Genomic DNA, 26,180 nt, shown 5'->3' on the forward strand with positions numbered 1-26,180 from the left:
GATAATTGTCAAGGTGATTCTAAATGAATGAAGATTGATTCTTTATTCACACTTATTTCTTAATTGGAGATTCCTAAGACAATGTCTAATTAATATTAAGAACTTGCCCCTAATAGAAGTTATGGACCCATAATTCTTTGAAGTCATAAAAAATTAAATTTGATTTGTGATACATTTTTTTAACTGGTCTAATCCCAATAAAATGCCAGGTGAAAAAAAAGCAGCCCACAACTGTTACCATAAAAGAAATAATCCTCAATGGATTTTATTTAATTCGATAAATAGGAGGCCAAGTGGCCAACGTCCCTAACACAAATAAACATCTCTATTTGATCGGACGGCGGTTATCACGCCATGCAACAAGCCCATCAATCAAACGGCTGAGATCCTGATTCGACGTGCCCCCCTCTGCCACTGCCATCCTTGCAAGCTTCGCCAGCTCCGCCACCCTCTTCCTCATCTCCACCACCTCCTCGCCGGAACCCATCAACCTCTTGACCGCCGTCGCCACCGCCGTCGCCGGAAACACCACCTTCTCCTCATCCTTCACACTCTTAAACCCTTCCCACGCCGGAATCCCCATCTTCACCACCTCACAAATCCACTTCTCAACCAAAAACTGCTCATAATACAACGGCCAAGTGATCACCGGCAAGCCGGCGACCACCGCCTCCATGACCGAGTTCCATCCACAGTGACAAACAGACCCACCGACAGCACGGTGGTTCAAGATCTCCGTTTGCGGTGCCCACCCTTTCACCACCAACCCTCGTCCCTGAACTCTCTTCTCAAACCCCTCCGGAATCCACTCCACCACCTCGCCGGAGCCGACCGCCCAAACAAACCCCTCGCCGGAGTTCTCCAACCCGAAAGCCAGTTCCTTTATCTGCTCCGCCGTGAACCGGCTCAACGTCCCGAACCCAACGTACACGACTGAACCATCATCCTTCTCGTCTAACCATTCCAAGCATGGCTCTGCTTTCTTCTCCTTCTTCTCCGGCTGGCCGGCGATGGCGACGGGGCCAAGGAGGAAGACTTCACGTGGAGCGACGTTGGAGTAGTGAACGGCGTAGTCAGGCTCAAGAGCGGAGAAGGAGTTGACGATGACTGCATGGCTGGAAAGCTCGGCTTCTCGTTGCCAGCCGAGCATGGGAGGGAAGGCGAAGACTTCCGGGAGTTGAGAACGGGTGAAATGGACGGTGTGGGGAAAGCCGGGGATCGAGAAAAGCTCAGAGTCGTCGGAGATGGACTTGTACGACGGGTGGTGGAGGTGGAGGTCGAGATCATTGGTGGCGGAGAGAGGGAAAAGACCGGTGACCTGGAAAATAACCCGAGGGATGTGAAACTCGCCGGCGAGTTCAGTTGTCCAAGTGTAGATAGCGTCGGAGATGATGGCGTCAGGGCGGAGAGAGGAGAGAAGGTGGGAGAAAGGGTCACGGAGGTTGAAGGCGGCGGAGAAGAAGTCGGTGGTGAGGTGGACAGGGACGGCGGTGAGATTTTCGCAGCCGGAAGGGAGGTTGAAGGTGGTCGAAGGAAAGGGGATGAGATGGAGGGAGATGGAGGGATGGTGGTGAAGTAGAGGTTTGATGAGGTCGGCGTTGGCCGGGGTGGTGACAATGGAGGTCTTGATGCCGTTTTCGGAGAAGAGACGGGCGGTTTCAAGCATTGGGATCATGTGGCTACGTGTTAAGAAGGGGAAGAAGAGGACGTGCAGTGGTTCGCCGGAATCCATGGTGGGCTTGAGCTCGCAGCTGTGTGACAACTTGAGAGTAGAAGAAAAAAGAAATCTAATGGTGAAAGGAAAAGTTTTGGGTTTTACAAAAATATTAGTATTCTACTTAGAAGAAATGAAATCTAACAATGAAATAAAAAAGTTTTTATTGGTGTTTATTTTATTATTAGGTTTTCTGTCACGTGCTGCCCTCATCTTTATTGGGACTTGGATTTTTTTTTTTTTTTAATTTGAACATAATTAATTTTATTTTGTTTGTTTTCCAAAAAAGCTAGATACAAACTAGCACCGTGGCATATTGGTGAGAGGAGGTGGAAGGTTGGATTCTTCTACACCAGATTCATCAGATCTTTTGTTAAAAAAATTAGTATTTTTTAATTGCTCGGTAGTAATTTTTTGTGAGGCAGATTTTTTTTTTAATTTTTATTTGTGGTAGCATACATCAACTAGACACGTCTTTGTCCAACGACCATAAGATTAATCTTTAGGATTTCTGTCAATATTGTTAAATTTGAAATAACTCGGATTAATCTGATTAGTTTTTTTATCAGAAACCAGGATGACGGTCTAATTACTGATCACTTTTTGACTCGACTTTAAAATAATCTGATTAAAAAGCTGAGTGATCTTGCTGATTTACTCAAAATCTACTGATTGATTTGGCAAATCTAACGGGTATTCGGTACAGCGGTGAGAAAAAACAGCGGGGAAGAAGGAAGATAAGAAATGAGGGAGAAGTAAGAGAGAATTCACTTTTTTGTGAATCCCCATGGAAGTGATTTATTTTTTGTAATTTTTTGGTGAGTCCCAACCTAGTGTGAGAGGATTATCATTAGGATTTTTTTTAAATATTTTATATTTTTTAAAATCATATAAAACTAAAATTTTACATATTAAATTTATACTTAAGATATTTTAAAAATTAATATATATATATAATTAAAATTTTAAATATCATTGTGTTTTTTATTTATTACTCATTCCGTTTTTACTTGTCACATTTATTTAATTCGTACCAATTAAAAAAATTTGATTAAAATGAGTTGACCACCTATATTTTATAAAAATTTCTATTAGTTTTCAAAATTACCTCTATTTAAAACTCTACTAGTAAAGTATATAATTCAATACTTAGTTGATTGTGATTTATTGAAAATTATATAAGTACATTTAATTAAAGGGTAAATTTGAAAAACTGCACAAAATTTCTAATGTAACACATTAAAAAAACAAAAAAGATCTCTAAATCATGATAAGTAAAAAAGAACGAAAGGAGGTGATAAGTAAAAAGAAACGAGGTGATAAGTAAAAAGAAACGGAAGGAGTATTAAATTATAGAATATGATAAGATTTCTAAATGGTGGAAGATCACATGTCTAATTAATATATGCCTGTCAAGGATTTAAATGAACATAAGTAGTAGGTAACATTAAATTCATAGGAGAAAAATAAATAAATAAAATAAATAAATGATCTGTTTGGAGTAAATATTTTTTGGGGTTACCCAGGTTTGCCCTTGTTTCTTTCGCGTAACCCAGTTTTAATTTGCATCAGTGAGGATGCTCAGGTTTGGTTTGTGTTACTCCGACAGGCCACCCTAGCTAATTCGACGAACCTAAGCTGATGTGGCAGCCATATTTACACAGTCAGCATTCAAAACTTGTGCTTTATGCCACGTTGGACAAACTACATTAAAGGTGTCATTCGAGTCAGCCAATGGAGACAACTCAACATTCCTCGTTAGTCGGAGGTAGCGTGTTCTGGAAAAAGCCACGGACACGTGTTATCAGGGTCCCTCGTCTAGAGAAAGGTAGAAGGAGACAAGAGACATGCTTCTTCTCCACCTAGTCTAAAAGGAAGCCAAAAAAGGGTTTTGAGGGTTTTAGTGGTGACGGCCAAACATCTCCTCGAGGGTGACAGAAGTGAATGTCGTTGCTGCCGAAAAAGTAGAGGAAGCTGATATTAGTGTAGATGGCCTTTTTTAGAATGTCTATATATTTTTATCCAATAAAAGATTACAACCACTTGAGAATTTCTTAATCAAATATTACTCATCATCAGTACTGCATTATTAAAAGCTTTTTTTTTTTTTAATTTTAAAAAAGAACAAAATAGCAAAATAAAGAAAAAGGAAATAATATATATTTTACTGCTAGCTCTTACTTTCCTTGTTATTGTATTGAGATTCATAAAATTATTTTGCATCTTTTTGCAGTCAAGGTCCATAATCCTGAAAATAATGGGACAAAAGCTGGATGAAAGGGTGGAGAAGGTGAAGAAAGGATGTGAAGGTCTTGAAGAAGATGACCTTCTTGCATCTGTTGCTGCTCAATCGAACATCACAAGAGACCAAATTCTTGATCTCATTCTCAGCATGCTCTTTGCCGGCCATGAAACCTCCTCCGCTGCCATTTCTCTTGCCATCTTTTTCCTTGAGTCTTCTCCCAAAGCTCTTCAACAACTCCGAGTATATATATTTATATATACACACTATAAACCTTTTCATGCATATCTTTCTATATATATATATATGGTTCATGCTTTGTTGGAGATTAGTTGGTTAATGCTTTTGTATTTATTGTATGGTTTTAGGAGGAGCACATGAATATAGCCAAGATGAAGAAGGAGAAAGGAGAGAGTGGGCTAACTTGGGATGATTACAAGCAGATGGAGTTCACTCACTGTGTAATTACTTCTTAACATGCAGCTTTCTTTTTTTTTTTTTTAAAATAATTAATCATTTTGATTAATGAGAAAAATTGCACTTGTAATACATGAAGGTGATCAATGAAACTCTGAGGCTAGACAACATTGTGAAGTTCTTGCACAGAAAGGCCATTAAGGATGTCCAATACAAAGGTGATACTAATTAAGATATTTTTCTTAGTTTTGTTTTTTCATTTTTAGCAAAGAGGTATTCTTCTAGAAGATTTGGTAATCACTTCTTTTGTGAATGATGAAGGTTATGAAATTCCATGTGGATGGGAAGTTGTACCAATAATCTCCTCAGCTCATTTGGACCCTTCCATTTACGATGATCCACAGTCCTACAATCCCTGGAGATGGGAGGTTTGTTCTGTCTTTATTGTCATGTGGCCTTTGTTTTTTTTTTGGATTGGTACTTTGTCTCTTAAGAATAAAAAAAATTAATTTATGGAATAGATATTTTTGACAATATATCTTTACTTTATATAGTAATATACCGTTTTAGTGCATTTTTAACAATCTAAAAATTTGTATGAGAGTGTAGTCATTTTAGGGTTATATTTTATTTAGTTAGAAGAACAAGATTGGTTATAAAACGAATAATTATAGTAACTTGCACTAATATACTAATAAAGAAATAATCATTTAAGTTGGACAAAATTTCTCCACTCCAATGGATTAGTAAACACACCACAACATACTCTTAGTGAGAGTTTAGTTGGATGTAATTCTAAATGCAGTGGATTTTTAATTACAATGTAGCTGGAAATACTTAATTTTCAAAACACAGTTTAGTCAAATCTTGTGTTTGGTTGGGTGTAACTGAAATTACTATATTATAAACTTTTTTTTTTATTTGGAAAGATTTGTAAATTTGGAATTAGAAAACACATGTGTATAAGTGTATGTATATGTGTATATGCATATGCATATATTAATATATATACATATATATACACACACACACACACACATATATATATATATATCATATAAGGATTTTCAACTCTCGGGATTTCGACTTACGCCCAATTTGGGTGTAAAACCAAATCTCTTATTGGATGTAGTTTGAGTTACATGGGTTTTTAAAATCATGTTGAATAAAAACTGGATTTTTAAAATTAAATGTAACTTTAAATTCCCCCAAACAAACACTACCTTAACATAAAATGGTGCTTTGTAAACCACATAATTTAGGTTCTACCAAAACTCAAATTAACAAAATCTTACTGAAACTTATAGTATGTACCTATACTAAAACCATTTCTTATTTGAACAGTTGAACCCAGATTGACCTTTAAACAACTCAATGATTATGAGCTTGTGTTAATTTACTACGAACTCAGATGGGTAATTGACTTACAAAAATAAACCTTAATTTTTTGGGTCGCACTGAATCCGTTTAACTATGTGCATTTTTCTTGGTTACAGACAATTTCAACGGCGACATCGAAGAACAATAGTATAATGTCATTCAGCGGCGGTCCTCGTCTATGCCCGGGTGCCGAGCTTGCTAAGATGGAGATGGCTGTGTTCTTGCATCACCTTGTTCAGAAGTTCACCTGGGAATTGGCTGAGCATGACTACCCTGTATCCTTCCCATTTCTAGGGTTCCCTAAACACTTGCCAATCAAAGTCCATGCAATTGATCACAACCATGAAGCATGAAGCTAGAGATAATATATGATCACTTAACTTGGGATTATATATATTATTATGTTATCTTTATGTTGTTGTATTGGAGAAACCACGTCCATGGGTGCATGCATGCTTAATATTTTCCTTGTGCTATCTATGTATCAATTTATCTATATTTATCATTGAGTGAAGCTTTGTTCAACCGACTGCTTTATTTATAATGAATTTTGATGATGCTTCACGGCTTTGTTTTTTCTACGCTTTTATTTTTTGGACAAAGATGATAAGTGCTCCCTCATAAAAAGGTGTCATAGACATGTAAGATAATTTAACAACTGTGATTTATTAATTCTGTCAGATGTCACATGAGACGATTAGAGTCTTATTATATATATGCACGCCAGAAGATATTTCAAGGATCAAAACGAGTAAATAAATCTTCTATCAGGTAACCTGGAGCTAATAATTGATAGTCTTTTTGTTTTCACGAGATTCATGGTTTTTTAATTAAGTAATTAATTTTCATATAGACCCCGCCATGAATGCATAATGTGTTTCTCTTAGATTATAACGTTTATCTTAACAGTAAAATAATGGTTTCTATTTAGTTAAATAGGGAATATAACATTAGTAAAAGTTCCAATTTATAAATTTTATAAAACTAACAATAAAATCTTTGATTTTCATTTTTTTTTTCTTTATGTTTTAACTTTTATAATGTCATGATTTTGTCTCTACGCCAATTCACCATTGTGATGTAATGAAAAAGCTATGTTCTTACTGTAATTGAAAATTTGAGATTGTTATTGATGGTTCCGGTGGGGGGTGTGATGTGCTAAGTTTACTCAAAAACTTACTCAAAGATCAAACACTCACACACAATCAAAACAATATAAAAGAGACAAGCAAATTGGTAACCCAGTTCGGCACAACTTTACCTACATCTGGGGGTCAGGCCCGGAGAAACAATCTACTAAAAGAGGTATAGGAATAAGGAGTACAACACTTACTCACTCTCTCAATATAAAGAATATCCTTTCAAGATTGCCCGATGGCCACACTCTCAACTCTCACCGAAGAGTCTCTCACTGTTTGGCTCATCTTAAATCTTCAAGCAGGATCTCTTATATAGACGCACCGACGTCTAATAAAGTTACCTCTTTTAGAATTCTCCGCGGCTTCTTAACTTGGACACCTTTCAAAGTTAGATGTTGCAACACCCAGTTGCAACATGGCTCACCTTACTGAACATGACTGAGTTATAGCTAGATGCACCCGAATTTGCGACCTTCAACCTCCCGATTCCTTAAGTCTGCCTCGTAGCAGTTGACTCGACCCGAGCTCCTCCAGCTTGTAGCTGCTTCCTTCCTCAAGTCACTTCAGAAGGTCTCCCTCTCCCGAGGGACGTGCCCACCAAGGCACACATGACCATCTCACCAAAGATAGCCACCGAAGATCTCCCGATCTTCTTTTCAAACTTGGCCCAAGTTTGGTCTTCCCAAATGATCTTCTTTTGCACATGAAATATTGTTACTAAACTTGATCTCATCTTCATCCAAGTGTAGTCTTTAATATCTTCAAGCATGATCTTTAATCATCCATGCTTAGATCTCCAAATCTCTAATCATATCTTATGCAATCTTCAATCAATCTCCATACATGACTAGTCTCCATGAATAGTTCCGCCCTTAGATAGATCTTAGATCTTTCTTCAATTAATGATGCTAAATATGGTCATGATGATCTCTTTGGCATGTCTTTACCTTATTTAGTTTGTGTCTTCAAATAGCTTTACACCAAACTAAACCTTGTGTCTTCTTCATGCCAAGTTTAACTTGTGTCTTCTAATAGCTTCATATAATCTTCATGATCTTGAACTCTTCCCAATAATAGAATATTCCTCTCTCTCTTCAAATAGATTTTTTTAAAAAAAGAGCTCTATCAAAGATATGAATAATTATCCCGGATCTTACCAAGGATAGATAATCATACCTAAAATAAAACTTACCTTTCTTGAAGAGATCCTATAGTTTGATACACTTACCAAAGATAGTTTATCATCACATGATTGTATTGAGAACTCATGTCATGAACTCTTGTTTATCTTCAACCAAATATAGTTTGATACACTTACCAAATATAGTTTATATTCAACCTTGATTTTCATAAAATCTCCACCTAGATCTTCATCACATGTCATGAACTCATGTTTTGCCACATCATCATCCTAGTCACCTTTTTTTTATGAGTCATTTCTAGTCACATCATCATTCTCATGCCATTTCACCATTTGGCTTGTCATATAATGTCAATCCACGTCATCAGACTTAACAGCTATGTTCTTAATTTTCATAATGTTTTGATTTTTTTTTTTTTGAGAAAGGCATCAAGCGCTGGAACCCAGGGACGAACACGTGGGGGAGCAGCGCTCACCACCGAACCGTGCCCCTCATCTTACGCGAGATGAGGATCGAACTCGGGGAGCCACGCTCGACACTCGAGGTGAACACCATACGCAAGAGACCCGATGCCAATAGACCAAGTGGTCATTGGCAACTCCATTAATTTTTAAATTGGACCAAACATGAGTTAAAATTAATCCATAACAAAACATTTAATATTTTTGTCTGAACAATGGCGGAACTAGAGCCAAAATCAAGGGGTGCTAATTTTAATTTTTTAAAAATTATATTACTTCAAATTTAAAATTATAATAATTAATATTTCAAAAAATATACCACGATTATATCACTATAAGATAAGAGTTGAATTATTCGGTCAAATCCAATCTAGCTTCAATTTAAATATGAAATTTTTTATATTAATTCAAACTAAATAATAATTAATATTTTAAAAAATATAAAATATATATACGGCTAACAACTATCACTACTAAATAAAAGTTGAATCATTCGACAAAATACATTCTAGTTTTAATTAGTTCAATAGTAAGACTCACAAAATTATGACATTCAACAAAATCAAAATTTATTATAAAGTTGTTTTTTTTTTAAACTTATTATATAGAAAAATCATTAGAGTAAATTTTCAATAGAGTGAATCAACTTGTTACGATAGAATATAAAAAATAAATCTACATGATCCAAGATTATATTAAATATAAATATATAAATACATTTATATTAATTAGAAATATAAATATAATATATATATATATGTATATATATATATATGTGATATATGTGTGTATAAGTATATATATATAAGATGGGGCAAAGGCCAAGGGACCCCCTCCTCTTTCCAAAGTGTCTTGTCTTTTTGTTCATTACCATATTTGTGGCCCCTCTCTTCCAAAGTGTCCTTGTAGCATAATTATTATCTTGTCTTTTTTGTTCATTACCATATTTATGACCCCTCTCTTCCAAAGTGTCCTTGTAGCATAATTATTATCTTGTCTTTTTTGTTCATTACCATATTTGTGACCCCTCTTTTGCAAAGTGTCCTTGTAGCATTGTCTTTTTTTTTTTGTTCATTACCACATTTGTGCACAAAATCACATATAATTGAAATATTTTTTATTTGATATGACTTGTTATGATGCTATATTTTTTATTTGTTATGATGCTATATTTAATTTATGTTATCCTCATGTTATAGTTATTATTTTGTTGAGTTGTGAACCACACAATATATAGGGATATAAAGATTTATGTACATATGTAAACGTACACAACTAATGTTTATAATTGTGTATATCTTATTATATTCAAATTTTGAATGTACCCAAATTGTGATTTGATTCAAGTTTGAATTTGGTCATAATTATCTAATTTTAAATATGTGGATATACATATTAATCATATGTTGTGTAGAATTTCTGGGGGCAAAATTGTCAAATCTATGATGGGCAGATTTGTAATTAGCCCCATAAAGATTTCTTATAAATAGGGTGTGGTCCCTGACAGAGCATGCAACAATTGAGATTCAGAATTAGGTTTTCTGAATTAAGATTCCCATCTCCCTTCTTTGCGTGTGATCAGGTACGCTTCCGCCACTTTTTTTGTTCCTAAGCAATCTCCAAACAAGAAGATCCAGGGTTTGAACTAGGGTTTATACCCATTAAATCCATCATATTTGTCTATTAATATAGATTGGAATCAAGAACAATATGGCAGAATTAGAATTTGGGGTGTAATTTATGAGGCAATTCTTGAAGGTTTATCTTACCATCAATATCTGTTCTTTTCATTTGTTAGCTGAAATGAATTGTTGAATGGGGTGTTGTATGCTTTGTAATTAGTACTTCAGACGGAGAAGCCAAATAATAAACAAAAATTCAAACAATTAAGCGATAACTCAAAATATTATATTGCTCCCTCCATTCATTTTTACTTGTCACATATACTTAATTTACACCGATTAAGAAAAATTAGTTGATTACCTATATTTTATAAAAAAATTTATTAGTTTTCAAAACTACTCTTATTTAAAACCACACAAAGTGGAGTATATGATTTAATGTTTAGTTGATTGTGATTTATTAAAAATTGTATAAGTAAATTAAATTAAAGGGTAAATTTGAAAAAAAAAATTATTTAATACCGCATAAAATTTCTAATGTAATAAATTAAAAATATATATAGAAGAGTTCCAAAATTTAACAAGTATTAAAAAAAACCAGAGTGAGTTTTTTTTTTTGGCAAGGTTTGCCATATGTGATCAGAATTGTTAATACTTGCCTTTTTGTTATGGATTTAAAATAATTGATGTTGTAAATTTGAAATCTGGCAAGGGTGCAAATGCAAAATATTTAATTAGTTCTTCATTAAGACATTCACATGCACAATGTCTGGATTCAGATCCATCGACTTTAAAACTTACAACGCACAGAAAATGACATTGGCTACAAACTTCGAGAATTATAATTAAAAAATAAAAATGATATTTAAATATTTAAATATTAAATAATAAATAAAAACCAAGGAAAAAATTATAAAATTAATACTAGTGGATAGATCTATTAAATATTTTTTTTCATTACGGATCACGATACGGTTAGCTTTACCGCATTACAGCGTATCCAAAAAAATAATAATTTTTTTAATACTTTTTGATATGCACTCCTATTTAAACATATATAAAATGCACTTACAAACTCAATAATATTTATTCTCGTTTTGCGTAAATTTTTTATCTGAACCAAACCACCGTCGGTCAAAAAATAATAATTTTCACGTAAATAATAATGTTAATTTTTAAAAAAAAATATTATATATTTTTAAAAATAATATACAAAGCTTTATATTAAATGTCATAATAAAACCATATTATCATAGATTATTTTGTTATTTCTTTTTTTTTTAATCAAAATAAATAGTCATGTCCACTGGAAGGATTAGCAGTGAATTTCATATTTTTTTTGGGAAGAAATTTATTTTTAATTAAGTAAAAAAGAAAATTAATATTTATATAACTAATTTTTGTGTTAATTTTTAGGTTTAACTTTACCATTAAATGCATAATTTTAGTTAAATATTTATAAAGTTTTTAATTCTAACTATCCTTCTTATCTTTTGTACATTAGTTAAGGTGAACACTTGTAATGAGGTAAAAGGTGAAATATCAAGTTAATTTTTTTTGTTAATTATCTATTCACTTAATTAGTTTCTATGATAATTTTTAAATTTAACTTTATCATTCAATTTATAAGTTAGCAAAAAATTAATGAAATAGAAAGATAAGGTAAATATTCTAAACTTTTTTAATTTTAATTATTTTTCTTACTCTTTGTGAAATAGTTAAGATGAACATGGGACGAAAGTAATAATATCTAAATTATCAATTTTTTTGATTAATTTTTGTTAGAACTACATTATATATTTTTTTCTTAGTCTCATTATTCACTATTTATCTTTCTAATTTTTCTTTGTTGGACAGCTATATGATTTTAGGGTAATTTTTTTGGATCAGTACTAGTATACTATAGTCATTTTTATTATTTTAATCATCTAAGTTTAATTTATATCTATAGATAAGAAACCGAAGGGATTCTTATATTATATTTAGTGTTATTTGGGTAATGAGGGGATTTTTTTTTTAAAAAAAAAAAAACTATTATTTCATGGTACTAAATGACTTTTAAATCAACAAATTTCATTAATTATCTCAACTGTGGTTAAAACATTTGATTCACATGCACACTCCTTCCAATCCAATGCATGGCTGAAGTGCACTAATAAAAATCCATGTATTGTGAATTTTATTTATCAATTTCCTTATCTATTATTACCCATGTTTCTTTTATTTAAAGTTTATTTTTACTTAAAATATTTAATTTTTTAAAATATTTATTAACATAAAAGAAAATAATATTCAATGGATTTTATTTAATTCGATAAATAGGAGACGAACGTCCCTAACACAAATAAACATCTCTATTTGATCGGACGGCGGTTATCACGCCATGCAACAAGCCCATCAATCAAACGGCTGAGATCCTCCTTCGACGTGCCCCCCTCTGCCACTGCAATGCTTGCAAGCTTCGCAAGCTCCGCCACCCTCTTCCTTATCTCCACCACCTCCTCGCCGGAACCCATCAACTTCTTGACCGCCGCCGCCACCGCCGTCGCCGGAAACACCACCTTCTCCTCATCCTTCACACTCTTAAACCCTTCCCACGCCGGAATCCCCATCTTCACCACTTCACAAATCCACTTCTCAATCACAAACTGCTCAGAATGCAACGGCCAAGTGATCACCGGCACGCCGGCGACCACCGCCTCCATGACCGAGTTCCATCCACAGTGACAAACAAACCCACCGATAGCACGGTGATTCAAGATCTCCGTTTGCGGTACCCACCCTTTCAGCACCAATCCTCGTCCCTGAACTCTCTTCTCAAACCCCTCCGGAATCCATTCCACCACCTCGCCGGACCCGACCGCCCAAACAAACCCTTCGCCGGAGTTCTCCAACCCGAAAGCAAGTTCCTTTATCTGCTCCGCCGTGAACCGGCTCAACGTCCCGAATCCAACGTACACCACTGAACCATCATCCTTCTCGTCTAACCATTCCAAGCATGGCTCTGCTTTCTTCTCCTTCTTCTCCGGCTGGCCGGCGATGGCGACGGGGCCAAGGAGGAAGACTTCACGTGGAGCGACGTTGGAGTAGTGAACGGCGTAGTCAGGCTCAAGAGCGGAGAAAGAGTTGACGATGACTGCATGGCTGGAAAGCTCGGCTTCTCGGAGCCAGCCGAGCATGGGAGGGAAGCTGAAGACTTCCGGGAGTTGAGAACGGGTCAAGTGGACGGTGTGGGGAAAGCCGGGGATCGAGAAAAGCTCAGAGTCGTTGGAGATGGAGTTGTACGGGCGGTGGAGGTCGAGATCATTGGCGGCGGAGAGAGGGAAAAGACCGGTGACCTGGAAAATAACCCGAGGGATGTGAAACTCGCCGGCGAGTTCAGTTGTCCAAGTGTAGAGAGCGTCGGAGATGATGGCGTCTGGGTGGAGAGAGGAGAGAAGGTGGGAGAGAGGGTCACGGAGGGAGAAGACGGCGGAGAAGAAGTTGTTGGCGAGGTGGAGAGGGAGGACGGTGAGGTTTTCGCAGCCGGAAGGGAGGTTGAAGGTGGTGGAAGGGAAGGGGATGAGATGGAGGGAGATGGAGGGATGGTGGTGAAGTAGAGGTTTGATGAGGTCGGCGTTGGCCGGGGTGGTGACGATGGAGGTCTTGATGCCGTTGTCGGAGAAGAGACGGGCAGTTTCAAGCATTGGGATCATGTGGCTGCGTGCTAAGAAGGGGAAGAAGAGGACGTGCAGTGGTTCGCCGGAATCCATGGTGGGTGTGACAACTTGAGAGTAGAAGAAAAGAGAAACCTAATGGTGAAAGGAAAAAAGTTTTGGGTTTTACAAAAATATTATTGTAGTAAAAACAACTTGTGCCATCAGGCCCATCACAACATCAACACCTTGTCAAGGTTTCAGCCATCACATCAATACTCTGTCTTGTTCACTGCTTTTTTTTTTTAATAAATTACTGATTTTTTTTTTCATTTTACTGTTAAAAAAATAGGATATTCATGTTAATCCATATAATTATTTTATTTTATTCTTTTAATTTTACTATTTTAATTTAAGCTCTTTCAATACTTTACTCTTTAAATGAGGTAATCAAGTGTTCTAAAACTATTCTAATGATAAAAATAATTAATATACTACACAATTCATCCATAATAATTATTATAATATACATAATTCAGAGAAATAATACAATTTTTTTTTTATATAATTCATAGAATATTTGAGCAATAAAAATTAATAATTGGTTTGATGAAAGTCATAAGCTAATGCAGTTACTGATGGGTTTGAATGAATGTTATATTGCTGTAAGAGGGCACATTCTTATGATGAGGTCATTGCCCACAGTTAGAGAGGCATATGCTTTGCTAGTTCAAGAGGAAAAAGAAAGGGAGATTGGTTCAGGTATATCATATGTTCCAGAAGCATCCTCCATGAATGTAGGGGATCCAAACTCTTCAATCAGTCAATTCAATAGGATTCAATCTCAAGGATCCTTTAAGAACAAGGTTGACTATAAGAAATTGTTATGTGATTTTTGCAAAAGAACAGGTCGCACAAAGGAAAGATGCTTTGAGCTACATGGATTTCCAAACAAAAATAATAAAGGGAAGAGAATTGCCGCAGGAACTACTATTGACTCTTTCTCCACAGAAGTTGGGCATATACCTGAACTGACAACTGCTCAATACAGTAAACTCATGGATTTTCTGAATCAGAGTACTTCTAAGTTCTAATGTTTCTATTACACAACAGAATTCAGGAATTCTAAATGAAGCAACACTTGCAAGTTTTAATTCTGCTTCAGTTGCTATGGCAGGTAATAATTTCTTCTATGATCCTAAAGGTTCTTATATTTTTAGTAGTAATTGCAAGCAAAAACCTGTTTTTAATATCTGGATTATTGATTCTTGAGTTTCTGACCATACGTGCCATAACAAAACATTTTTTCAAAACCATTCATTTATTGCCAACACCCTTTCAAATCAGTTTGCCCACTGGTTTTGAGGTTACTGTGTCTCATATTGGTACTGTCTTGTTAGCAGATAACCTTATAATAACTGAAGTTCTTTTTGTGCCAAAATTCCAATATAATTTGTTGTCCATTCGAAAATTAATTCAACAGTTAAGCTGTAGAATTTCTTTTTCATCTGAATATTGCATTTTACATGCCCCTTCAATGAAGAGGCCACTAGTACTTGGTAAGGAATACAAAGGATTATATTTGTTGCATACTCAAAAAGGAACATCACCAACTGCAGAATCTTCCAATCTAAACGCTGCTGAATTTCAAAGATGTACTCCTTTTTCATTCTCTTTTTCTTTAAAGTCATGCATGCATGCATGTATATGTGCATGATATAAAAGAAAAAAAATGAGAGGCATACATATTCACGTGCATGTTTAAAATTTAAAAAATAATAATAATAATAAAAGGGGGTCCCACACCATGAAAGAGACACGTATGCCAATCACCAAATGATTTAAAAAAAATAATAGAAAAAAATTAGAGCATTCATGACATACAAAAAATAAAAAAATAATAAAAAAAAGCATGCACACATAGCTTGACAGAAAATATATATTTATATATATATATAAAATCAAAAGAACATATCCTGTATCATTTGATTTTAAAAGAGTAGGGCCCACTATGAAGAAATATATATGGGAAGATCAAAAAATTATTATTATATGCATGAATAAAAAAATGATGATAATAAAAAAAATGAGAAACATAATAAAAAAATGAGGAGCATGTCATGCATGTATATGGGCATGATATTAAAAAAAAAAAAAATAGAAATTCATTATATACATGCAAGATAAAGTTGAGAAAGCATGCATACGGGTATGATAAAAATATAAAAATAAAAATAAAAATAAAATAAAATTAAAAATAAAAATAAATATTATGAATGAAATGGAAAATTAGAAGTGTGCATGCTATATACTCATATGCCCTCTAAAAATAAATAAATAAATAGAACCCACTATGATAAGTGTGGAATAAAATAAATAAATAAAAAAATCTGAAAATGATATGCCAGCAAATGGATAGCAGAGGAAACATGCACTGTATGCATGGAGAAAACTTATCCTGGGGCAACCAAAAATAAATAAATAAATAAATAAAATAATAACTGCTAATCTCGAAGCAGCAACAAGGGTCTTTATCAACAAGGGTCTTTATCTTGAGATGGTGACTAAATTTGTTTCAAGGCAGCAATAAAAAAAAAAAATATATATATATATATATACATTAAAATGGTAGCAAAGTATGCAACACGGTGATAAGACACAGACAATGGTAACTTATTCATCTCGAGACAACGAAAAAAAATTAATTATAAAAATATATAAATTTTAAGGTTGTCGTGAGATATTTCAAGACAGTAATCAGACATGCAACGTGATGATGACGCACGTGCAGCGACAAATTATGAAAAGTCAAGACTTAAAAATCCATATAAATCGACAATTGAGCTCAGCGATCTTAAAACACCAGAAGTCAAAAACACAAAGAGTTTCACAAGTCAATATTTGAAAATCTATATAAAAAAATAGACAATTGTACTCAGAGGTTTCAAGACTTAAGACATCGAAAGTTAAAGACCGAAAAAGTTTCACAAGTCAAGTAGGGTGTCACACCCACCCCTTCTACCGAGGTAGAATGTGGCACCCATCGCTAAAAATTCCCTTTTAATCGAAACCCGACACCCCTGCTTTTAAAACAAAAAGCGGACTCTACAAATCATAATTTACAATTTTTTTCACCAAGTACGGGGTTCAAATACATAAATACAATAAATATAATTATCTAATTATGCGGGTACAACCGCTACAAGATCACGACACCAATAAGAAGAAAGAAAGAAATGAGGGACCCACTGCAGCTCCCGGACTCAACCCCCGACTAGCTCTATACTCGATCAGGCAATCTAGGGTCATGCTCCTGCAGCTACAGAGACATTCGAGTTGGCTCGGTAGTGGCTTAATAATTTCAAATACTAAAAATACAGATTGTATATAAAGTATATAAATACCAACCGCTTAAATAATTTTTCCAACTTTTTCCAAAAATACTAGAATTCTAGCAAAAATACATTTTTTTAAAGAACTTTTTGAAACATAAATTCATCATAAATCAATGTCAAAATAATCGATAATATAAAACCATTCTCAAATCCATAGCGCAAAAACTCTCCCCGACTTAGCTGCCGTCAGGACTAGGGTTGGGAGCCGCAAGGTCTTCGCACCCTTGACGTTGGCCCCATCGGTCCGTGTGGTGACTCCCGGGATCCCGATGTATCATCCAATCGGGGCTCTACGCCTCCCACCGATCTCGGACCAATCAACAATCGGTCCACCACGCCACCTCTAAAGGTCGGCCCGTGGGAACCCACTATCGCAGATAGTCGGGCCTAGCACCGTCACCATCCAAACCAACATGTAGATGCAGCAACAATACAAACTGTATAAATCATATCACATGGTCCTTATCCAGGACATTCACAGTACGATACATGCATAATATCAGTAAAATCCAAATACAAAATACCATTCCTATGCCAGGAATGAAAACCAATTCCACAAATATTGTTGGTAAAACATTTTAAAATGCTCACATGATTTCACAAATCATTCCAAATCAAAAGCATATATAACCATCAAAAAAATAAATACATGAATTGAATAATTAAATCACATATACATGTATTTCCACTATTCACAAATCACGTATAATTATACAAAAGCGATGTATCAATACGATTGTCGTGAACATCAACGGCAAGTAAATATACGTATATTTTCAATATTATATGCAAATTAAACATTATAAAAATGAAATAATTAAACAATTATTTCCAAAAAATACTAGCCATTAAACAATTATTTCAAAATAATAATAATTAATCAATTATTTAAAAATAATAGCCACTACCAACTCACCCGGTGTCCTTGGGTTAATTCCCGACACTGGAACTCCCTCCCTAAGCCCTCGAACAACACCCTAATGTAATAATATAATAAAAAAATAAATATCACATTGAAACCCAAAAAGAAAAATACAAAAACCAGTAATTGACTCTCTAATTGGGCCCACTTATTCCAATCGGTTAAAACTCGGCCTTGAATAGTTAAATCGGTCTCCAATTGCACTTAAATTAACTTAATTTAGGCTAAACACTGCTGAACCAATTTGAACCAAGATCAATTCCACTGAACCAAGTTTAATTGCACTGAACCAAACTCAATTTCACTGAACCAGATTGAACCAACCCAATTCTTATACAAAATTTCCTGGACCAACTTGGTTCAACCGAACCCAAATTTTCTTGAATTGGTTCAGCCAAAATCCTTAGCCCAACATCCAAACCAAGCCCAAATCAATCTCAACCAACTCAAATTAACCAAACAATTCAATTCCAACCACACTCAATTTGATTTGATCAAACCTAGACCAAATTAATTCAATTAAACCCAACCACACCAATTCTCATTCAAACCCAAGTCCATCTCAACTTGATTTGATCAAGCCCAACTCAACCAAATCAATTCCAACTTGGTTTAATCTAATCAAATCAATTGGACTAACTCAACCCATTTCAATCCAACAATCATCATTAACACCTTAATCATCATAATCATCAATTTAATTAACTAAACCAAATTTTAATCTCGGGTGCTACATAGAACGCTTACTAGAATCCGTGACAGAACTCCACCTAATCCAAGCAATTTCATCACAAATACTGAGGTTTTTCGACACAAATTTCATCTCAAAACAACACCCTCATCGATCCTCATTAATATTTCTTCAAATTCATCAACATTTTCATCAAATCCAACCATAAATACATATATATACATGCATACATACACATGCAAAAACAATACAAGGAAAGCTTCTTACCAAGCCAAGTCATCCCTCCCAGGACTCACTCCGACGATCTCCAAGTCCCTCTCCTTAAAACCCTCAAATTTCTTCCCATTTCTTCATTTTAACCCTCAGGGTTCTCTGTAGCAAAATGGTGGAGAAGAAGATGAACAACACTCAAGCTCTAGATTTTTTTCTCCAAATTTAACTTTCAGCCGAAATTTACATTTAGTCCCTCAAAACATAATTCCTTACAAAACAGTCTCTGAAAAAAACTCACAAATGGTCCCTGAATTATAAAAATAGTATTCTCAAAAAGATCCTTTCAAATTATCCAATGGTCCTTGAAGTATAACACAATATTTCCATATGATCCCTTCAACTTACCTTTCAGTCCTTGGTTTCCATAAATATTTTATATCAATCCTTTTTCTATTACTCTTTTAACCCAAAAATCTTTTATAAACTTTTACACTTAAGTCCTTGTTCATCCACTTGGGGTTTCTCAACAATATTACTCGTAGAAAAAAATCTTCACTGCAACTATAGTAATACCCTCGAATATATTTTTCCAACAGCTTAATCACGGGGTTCGGTATTACAATCCTTCCCCCTTAAGAAAATTTCGTCCTCGAAATTTCCTTAACATACATCAATCTGATATCACTGAATTTCACTTACTTGTTCGAATCTGTTTCTCTTGTTCCAAATATGCTCAATAGTAAATAACAATCGTGAAAAGGATGTCCAAGTATCTGCACGATGATCAAAGTGAACACCCGATTCCTTCTATACACGTGTTATACATGGTATACAACACTCTTTCCGATGTGTTACTCGGCTTCCTCACTTCCAAAACTCATACAATAAAATAATCTTGTATTTTCCACAATCTAGAAGAAAAGCAACTTCTTATTTACAAGTAGGAATACATCATACTGGGAGATACACAAGTGGAATACAAACATCTCAAGCACACAAGTGGTAGTACAAACGAAAGTTATTCCACTATTCACAAGTCTCATATAACTCATCGAACCTCATCCTTGTCTCAGCGGTTTCTCGCGGTTCAACCTTTCCCGTGCCCATCGCTCAACTGCACGCACCATAGTTAAGGACCGCATGGGCATCATCATACTGGTGCGAAACTCCTCGAAACTCCATACCTCCTTCTCAATTCTGGCATATGACTCTCGTCTAGGTGAAAACGTTCCATGTAGATATTCCTCACCGAAGCAACTATAGAGCTAAAATCTCCGTATTCATAGTTACCACATAACGAGCTTCATGGGACATAAACATCGCTCATCGCTTGCTCTTGATTACCGTGTAGTAACAGTAACTAGAAGATGCCGAGGCAGCAAGAGTAGAGCTAGAGGGTACTTGAGCAAAGATTATTGGTTTCCATCTCTTCTTCCCTCTTTCGCTCCTCCTCTCCTCCTTCTCTCTCCTCCACTCTCTTCTATGTTCTTCTTCCTCTCTCTGCTGCTCTTCCGAGAAATATCTCTACTCTTCTCTATTATACCTTGGAGGAGGTCCTCGCCCCGCCTCGCCTCAAACGCCTTGGTTCCATTACTCAAAAAAATCCTTAAGACACTCAAAAATCCCAATCGATGAAAACGCAAGTATGATCTTCTCTCTATTTAAACACAATTAAACCACACTCGTGAGGAGCGCTATAATTCATCCAAATTGCATAAATCAAGCTCGAATCAATGTCACGTCGTGACACACCTTTTAAGAATCAATGTAAAAGGTGATAAAGAAGACTGGTTACTCACGGGCTAAATCCCTCATATCTTAAACACAGGTATGTCCAAAGTATCTTTCAAATCACAATCGCAAATCACCGTGTGCTACGATCAAAGAGAATGCCAAATACCCTTCTTTCGCAACTTTTAAGTAAACTTATTTTAGATAAAAACCAATTCCAATAATTATCTCAACCCGTGACCCTAATCACGGCCTGTTTGCCAGACTCTACGCCTCAAATGTCAAAACCTACTATCAGCTCTCATTCCAAATATGCAACTTAGGTTTTAACCTGATTGGAGAGTCTTAATACTTCTACTGGGCCCTTAACTTTCTGTCTAATCACTACTAAACCTCTAAGTCTAGACATGACTTCTAAACTTAGGCTCAGATCACAACCCGTAATCTCTACCAACCGGGGATATCTCAACCCTACTGATCACGATACTAAAAAGATGTCACACCCACCCCTTCTACCGAGGTAAATGTGGCGACCCATCGCTAAAATTCCCTTTTTACTCGAGAACCGACACCCTGCTTTTAAACAAAAGCGAGACTCTACAAATCACGATTTACAATTTTTTTCACCAAGTGCAGGGTTCAAATACATAAATACGATAAATATAATTACTTTAATTTGTGAGTACAACTCGCTACAGAGATCATGACACCAATAAGAAGAAAGAAAGAAATGAGGGACTCCACTCGAGTCCTCGGACTCAACCCCCGACTAGCTCTATACTCGATCAGTGATCTAGGGTCATGCTCCCTGCAGCCTACAAAGACATTCAGTCTGGTCAGAGTGGCTTAATAATTTCAAATACTAAAATACGATCAGTATATAAAGTATATAAATACCAAACTCGCTTAAATAATTTTTCCAACTTTTCCAAAAATACTAGAATTCTAGCAAAATACATTTTTAAAGAACTTTTGAAACATAAATTCATCATAAATCAATGTCAAAATAATTGATAATATAAAACCATTCTCAAATCCATAGCTCGAAAAACTCTCCCCGACTTAGCCGCCGTCGCGACTAGGTTTGGGAGCCGCTAAGGTCTTCGCATTCTCGAGCGTTGGCCCATCGGTCCCGTGTGAAAGTGACCCGGGATCCCGATGTATCATCCAATCGAGGCTCTACGCTCCCACCCTGATCTCGACCAATCAGCAATCGGTCCACTCACGCCACTCTAGAAAGGGGGCCCGCTGGGAACCCACTCATGCGAGTGAGTCGGGCCTTAGCCCGTCACCATCCAAAACCAACATGTAGATGCGAACAATAATAAACTCGATAAATCATATCACATGGTCCTTATCCGTGACATTCCAGCGATCGATACGATGCATAATATCAGTAGAAAATCCAAATACAAAATACCATTCCTATCGCCGGGAATGAAAACCAATTCCACAAATATTGTTGGTAAAACATTTTAATACGCACACATGATTTTCACAAATCATTCCAAATCAAAGCATATATAACCATCAAAAATAAATACATGAATTGAATAATTAAATCACATATACATGTATTTCCACTATTCACAAATCGTATAATTATACAAAAACCGATGTATCAATACGATTGTCGGGAACATCAACGGCAAGTAAATATCATGATATTTCAATATTATATGCAAATTAAACATTATAAAATGAAATAATTAAACAATTATTTCCAAAATACTAGCCATTAAACAATTATTTCAAAATAATAATAATTAATCAATTATTTAAAAATAATAGCCACTACCAACTCACTCGGTGTCCTTGGGTTCAATTCCTGCACTGGACTCCCTCCTGCTCGAACAACACCTACTGTAATAATATAATAAAAATAAATATCACATTGAAAACCCAAAAGAAAATACAAAAACCAAGAATTGACTCTAATTGGGGCCCACTTATTCCAATCGGTTAAAACTCGGCCTTGAATAGTTAAATCGGTCTCCAATTGCACTTAAATTAACTTAATTTAGGCTAAACACTGCTGAACCAATTTGAACCAAGATCAATTCCACTGAACCAAGTTTAATTGCACTGAACCAAACTCAATTTCACTGAACCAGATTGAACCAACCCAATTCTTATACAAAATTTCCTGGACCAACTTGGTTCAACTGAACCCAAATTTTCTTGAATTGGTTCAGCCAAAATCCTTAGCCCAACATCCAAAACCAAGCTCCAAATCAATCTCAACCAACTCAAATTAACCAAACAATTCAATTCCAACCACACTCAATTTGATTTGATCAAACCTAGACCAAATTAATTCAATTAAACCCAACCACACCAATTTCTCATTCAAACCCTAAGTCCATCTCAACTTGATTTGATCAAGCTCCAACTCAACCAAATCAATTCCAACTTGGTTTAATCTAATCAAATCAATTGGACTAACTCAACCCATTTCAATCCAACAATCATCATTAACACCTTAATCATCATAATCATCAATTTAATTAACTAAACCAAATTTTTAATCTCGATGCTACATGTAACGCTACTGAGAATCCGTGAAGCAACTCCACCAATCCAAGCAATTTCATCACAAATACTGAGGTTTTTCGACACAAATTTCATCTCGAAAACAACACCCTCATCGATCTCATTAATATTTCTTCAAATTCATCAACATTTTCATCAAATCCAACTATAAATACATATATATACATGCATACATACACATGCCAAAAAACAATACGAGGAAGCTTCTTACCAAAAGCTAAGTCATCCCTCCCATGAAATTTCACTCCGACGATCTCCAAGTCCCTCTCCTTAAAACCTCAAATTTCTTCCCATTTCTTCATTTAACCCTCGAGTTCTGTAGTGAAAATGGTGGGAAAGAAGATGAACAACACTCAAGCTCTCAGATTTTTTTCTCCAAATTTAACTTTCAGCCGAAATTTACATTTTAGTCCCTCAAAACATAATTCCTTACAAAACAGTCTCTGAAAAACTCACAAATGGTCCCTGAATTATAAAATAGTATTCTCAAAAGATCCTTTCAAATTATCCAATGGTCCTTGAAGTATAACACAATATTTCCATATGATCCCTTCAACTTACCTTTCAGTCCTTGGTTTCATAAATATTTTTATATCAATCCTTTTTCTATTACTCTTTCTTTAACCCAAAAATCTTTTATAAAACTTTTCTACACTTAAGTCGCTTGCTCATCCACTGGGGTTTCAACAATATTACTACGTAGAAAAAAATCTTATCTAGACTATAGTATCTCCTGAATATATTTTCCAACAGTTAATCACAGGTTCAGGGTATTACATAGGGAGCTTCATAAGCATAAAAGCCAAAGCTTTTGAAAAGTCAAAATCAAATCTATGGTTAATTAACAAGGAGAAGTCATACGAAACAAATCCAAAAATGCAAAATGTCCAAGACACAAGTTTTAGGGTAATTAACATTAAAAGGCTTGCCCTAATGGAAGTCATGGACCCATAATCCCTTAAAATTATAAAAAATTAAATTTAATTTGTGATCCATGCTTTTTAACTAGTCTAAGGTCAGGAAAGAAAGGAGCCCACACTTATTAACATAAAAGAAATAATCCTCAATGGATTTTATTTAATTCGATAAATAGGAGGCCAACGTCCCTTACACAAATAAACATCTCTATTTGATCGAACGGCGGTTATCACGCCATGCAACAAGCCCATCAATCAAACGGCTGAGATCCTCATTCGACGTGCCTCCCTCCGCCACTGCCATCCTTGCAAGCTTCGCCAGCTCCGCCACCCGCTTCCTCATCTCCGCCACCTCCTCGCCGGAACCCATCAACCTCTTGACCGCCGTAGCCACCGCCGTCGCCGGAAACACCACCTTCTCCTCATCCTTCACACTCTTAAACCCTTCCCACGCCGGAATCCCCATCTTCACCACTTCACAAATCCACTTCTCAACCAAAAACTGCTCATAATACAACGGCCAAGTGATCACCGGCAAGCCGGCGACCACCGCCTCCATGACCGAGTTCCATCCACAGTGACAAATAAACCCACCGACAGCACGGTGGTTCAAGATCTCCGTTTGCGGTGCCCACCCTTTCACCACCAACCCTCGTCCCTGAACTCTCTTCTCAAACCCATCCGGAATCCACTCCACCGCCTCGCCGGACCCGACCGCCCAAACAAACCCCTCGCCGGAGTTCTCCAACCCGAAAGCCAGTTCCTTTATCTGCTCCGCCGTGAACCGGCTCAACGTCCCGAACCCAACGTACACCACTGAACCATCATCCTTCTCGTCTAACCATTCCAAGCATGGCTCTGCTTTCTTCTCGTTCTTCTCCGGCTGGCCGGCGATGGCGACGGGGCCGAGGAGGAAGACTTCACGTGGAGCGACGTTGGAGTAGTGAACGCCGTAGTCAGGCTCAAGAGCGGAGAAGGAGTTGACGATGACTGCATGGCTGGAAAGCTCGGCTTCTCGTTGCCAGCCGAGCATGGGAGGGAAGGCGAAGACTTCCGGGAGTTGAGAACGGGTCAAGTGGACGGTGTGGGGAAAGCCGGGGATCGAGAAAAGCTCAGAGTCGTCGGAGATGGACTTGTACGACGGGTGGTGGAGGTGGAGGTCGAGATCATTGGTGGCGGAGAGAGGGAAAAAGACCGGTGACCTGGAAAAATAACCCGAGGGATGTGGAACTCGCCGGCGAGTTCAGTTGTCAAGTGTAGATAGCGTCGGAGATGATGGCGTCAGGGCGGAGAGAGGAGAGAAGGTGGGAGAAAGGGTCACGGAGGTTGAAGGCGGCGGAGAAGAAGTCGGTGGTGAGGTGGACAGGGACGGCGGTGAGATTTTTCGCAGCCGGAAGGGAGGTTGAAGGTGGTCGAAGGAAAGGGGGATGAGATGGAGGGAGATGGAGGGATGGTGGTGAAGTAGAGGTTTGATGAGGGTCGGCGTTGGCCGGGGTGGTGACAATGGAGGTCTTGATGCCGTTTTCGGAGAAGAGACGGGCGGTTTCAAGCATTGGGATCATGTGGCTACGTGTTAAGAAGGGGAAGAAGAGGACGTGCAGTGGTTCGCCGGAATCCATGGTGGGCTTGAGCTCGCAGCTGTGTGACAACTTGAGAGTAGAAGAAAAAGAAATCTAATGGTGAAAGGAAAAGTTTTGGGTTTTACAAAAATATTAGTATTCTACTTGGAAGAAATGAAATCTAACAATGAAATAAAAAAGTTTTTATTAGTGTTTATTTTATTATTAGGTTTTCTGTCACGTGCTGCCCTCATCTTTATTGGGACTTGAATTTTTTTTTTTTAATTTGAACATAATTAATTTTATTTTGTTTGTTTTCCAAAAAAGCTAGATACAAACTAGCACCGTGGCATATTGGTGAGAGGAGGTGGAAGGTTGGATTCTTCTACACCAGATTCATCAGATCTTTTGTTAAAAAAATTAGTATTTTTTAATTGCTCGGTAGTA

At 36.3% G+C, this 26,180-nt stretch overlaps 5 protein-coding genes across 5 annotated transcripts; 1 reads left to right on the top strand and 4 right to left on the bottom strand.

Annotated features, from left to right (window-relative positions):
- Window positions 1-234: 234 nt before the first annotated feature.
- LOC120275798 (UDP-glucose flavonoid 3-O-glucosyltransferase 7-like) lies at window positions 235-13,959 on the bottom strand. Its single transcript, XM_039282507.1, has 2 exons — window positions 12,462-13,959; window positions 235-315 (listed from the first exon to the last, which is right to left on the bottom strand). Exon 1 carries the CDS (start codon window positions 13,867-13,869, stop codon window positions 12,472-12,474), a length of 1,398 nt encoding a protein of 465 aa, XP_039138441.1. The 5' UTR covers window positions 13,870-13,959; the 3' UTR covers window positions 235-315; window positions 12,462-12,471.
- Window positions 326-1,732, bottom strand: LOC120278978 (UDP-glucose flavonoid 3-O-glucosyltransferase 7-like). Its single transcript, XM_039285781.1, has one exon. The coding sequence runs from the start codon at window positions 1,730-1,732 to the stop codon at window positions 326-328; it is 1,407 nt and encodes a 468-aa protein (XP_039141715.1).
- On the top strand, window positions 3,449-6,278 carry LOC120278983 (cytochrome P450 90B2-like). The gene is made up of 6 exons (XM_039285795.1): window positions 3,449-3,523; window positions 3,948-4,199; window positions 4,325-4,417; window positions 4,513-4,591; window positions 4,695-4,801; window positions 5,870-6,278. The coding sequence occupies exons 1-6, from the start codon at window positions 3,449-3,451 to the stop codon at window positions 6,104-6,106; spliced, it is 843 nt and encodes a 280-aa protein (XP_039141729.1). The 3' UTR covers window positions 6,107-6,278.
- Window positions 13,960-24,305: 10,346 nt separating the features above from the next.
- On the bottom strand, window positions 24,306-25,374 carry LOC120275808 (UDP-glucose flavonoid 3-O-glucosyltransferase 7-like). The gene has a single exon (XM_039282517.1). The coding sequence runs from the start codon at window positions 25,205-25,207 to the stop codon at window positions 24,383-24,385; it is 825 nt and encodes a 274-aa protein (XP_039138451.1). The 5' UTR covers window positions 25,208-25,374; the 3' UTR covers window positions 24,306-24,382.
- Window positions 25,375-25,424: 50 nt separating this feature from the next.
- Window positions 25,425-25,793, bottom strand: LOC120278992 (UDP-glucose flavonoid 3-O-glucosyltransferase 7-like). The gene has a single exon (XM_039285806.1). The coding sequence runs from the start codon at window positions 25,791-25,793 to the stop codon at window positions 25,425-25,427; it is 369 nt and encodes a 122-aa protein (XP_039141740.1).
- Window positions 25,794-26,180: the final 387 nt, after the last annotated feature.

The sequence above is a fragment of the Dioscorea cayenensis genome, chromosome 2, assembly GCF_009730915.1.
Source record: "Dioscorea cayenensis subsp. rotundata cultivar TDr96_F1 chromosome 2, TDr96_F1_v2_PseudoChromosome.rev07_lg8_w22 25.fasta, whole genome shotgun sequence".
NCBI lineage: Eukaryota > Viridiplantae > Streptophyta > Magnoliopsida > Dioscoreales > Dioscoreaceae > Dioscorea > Dioscorea cayenensis.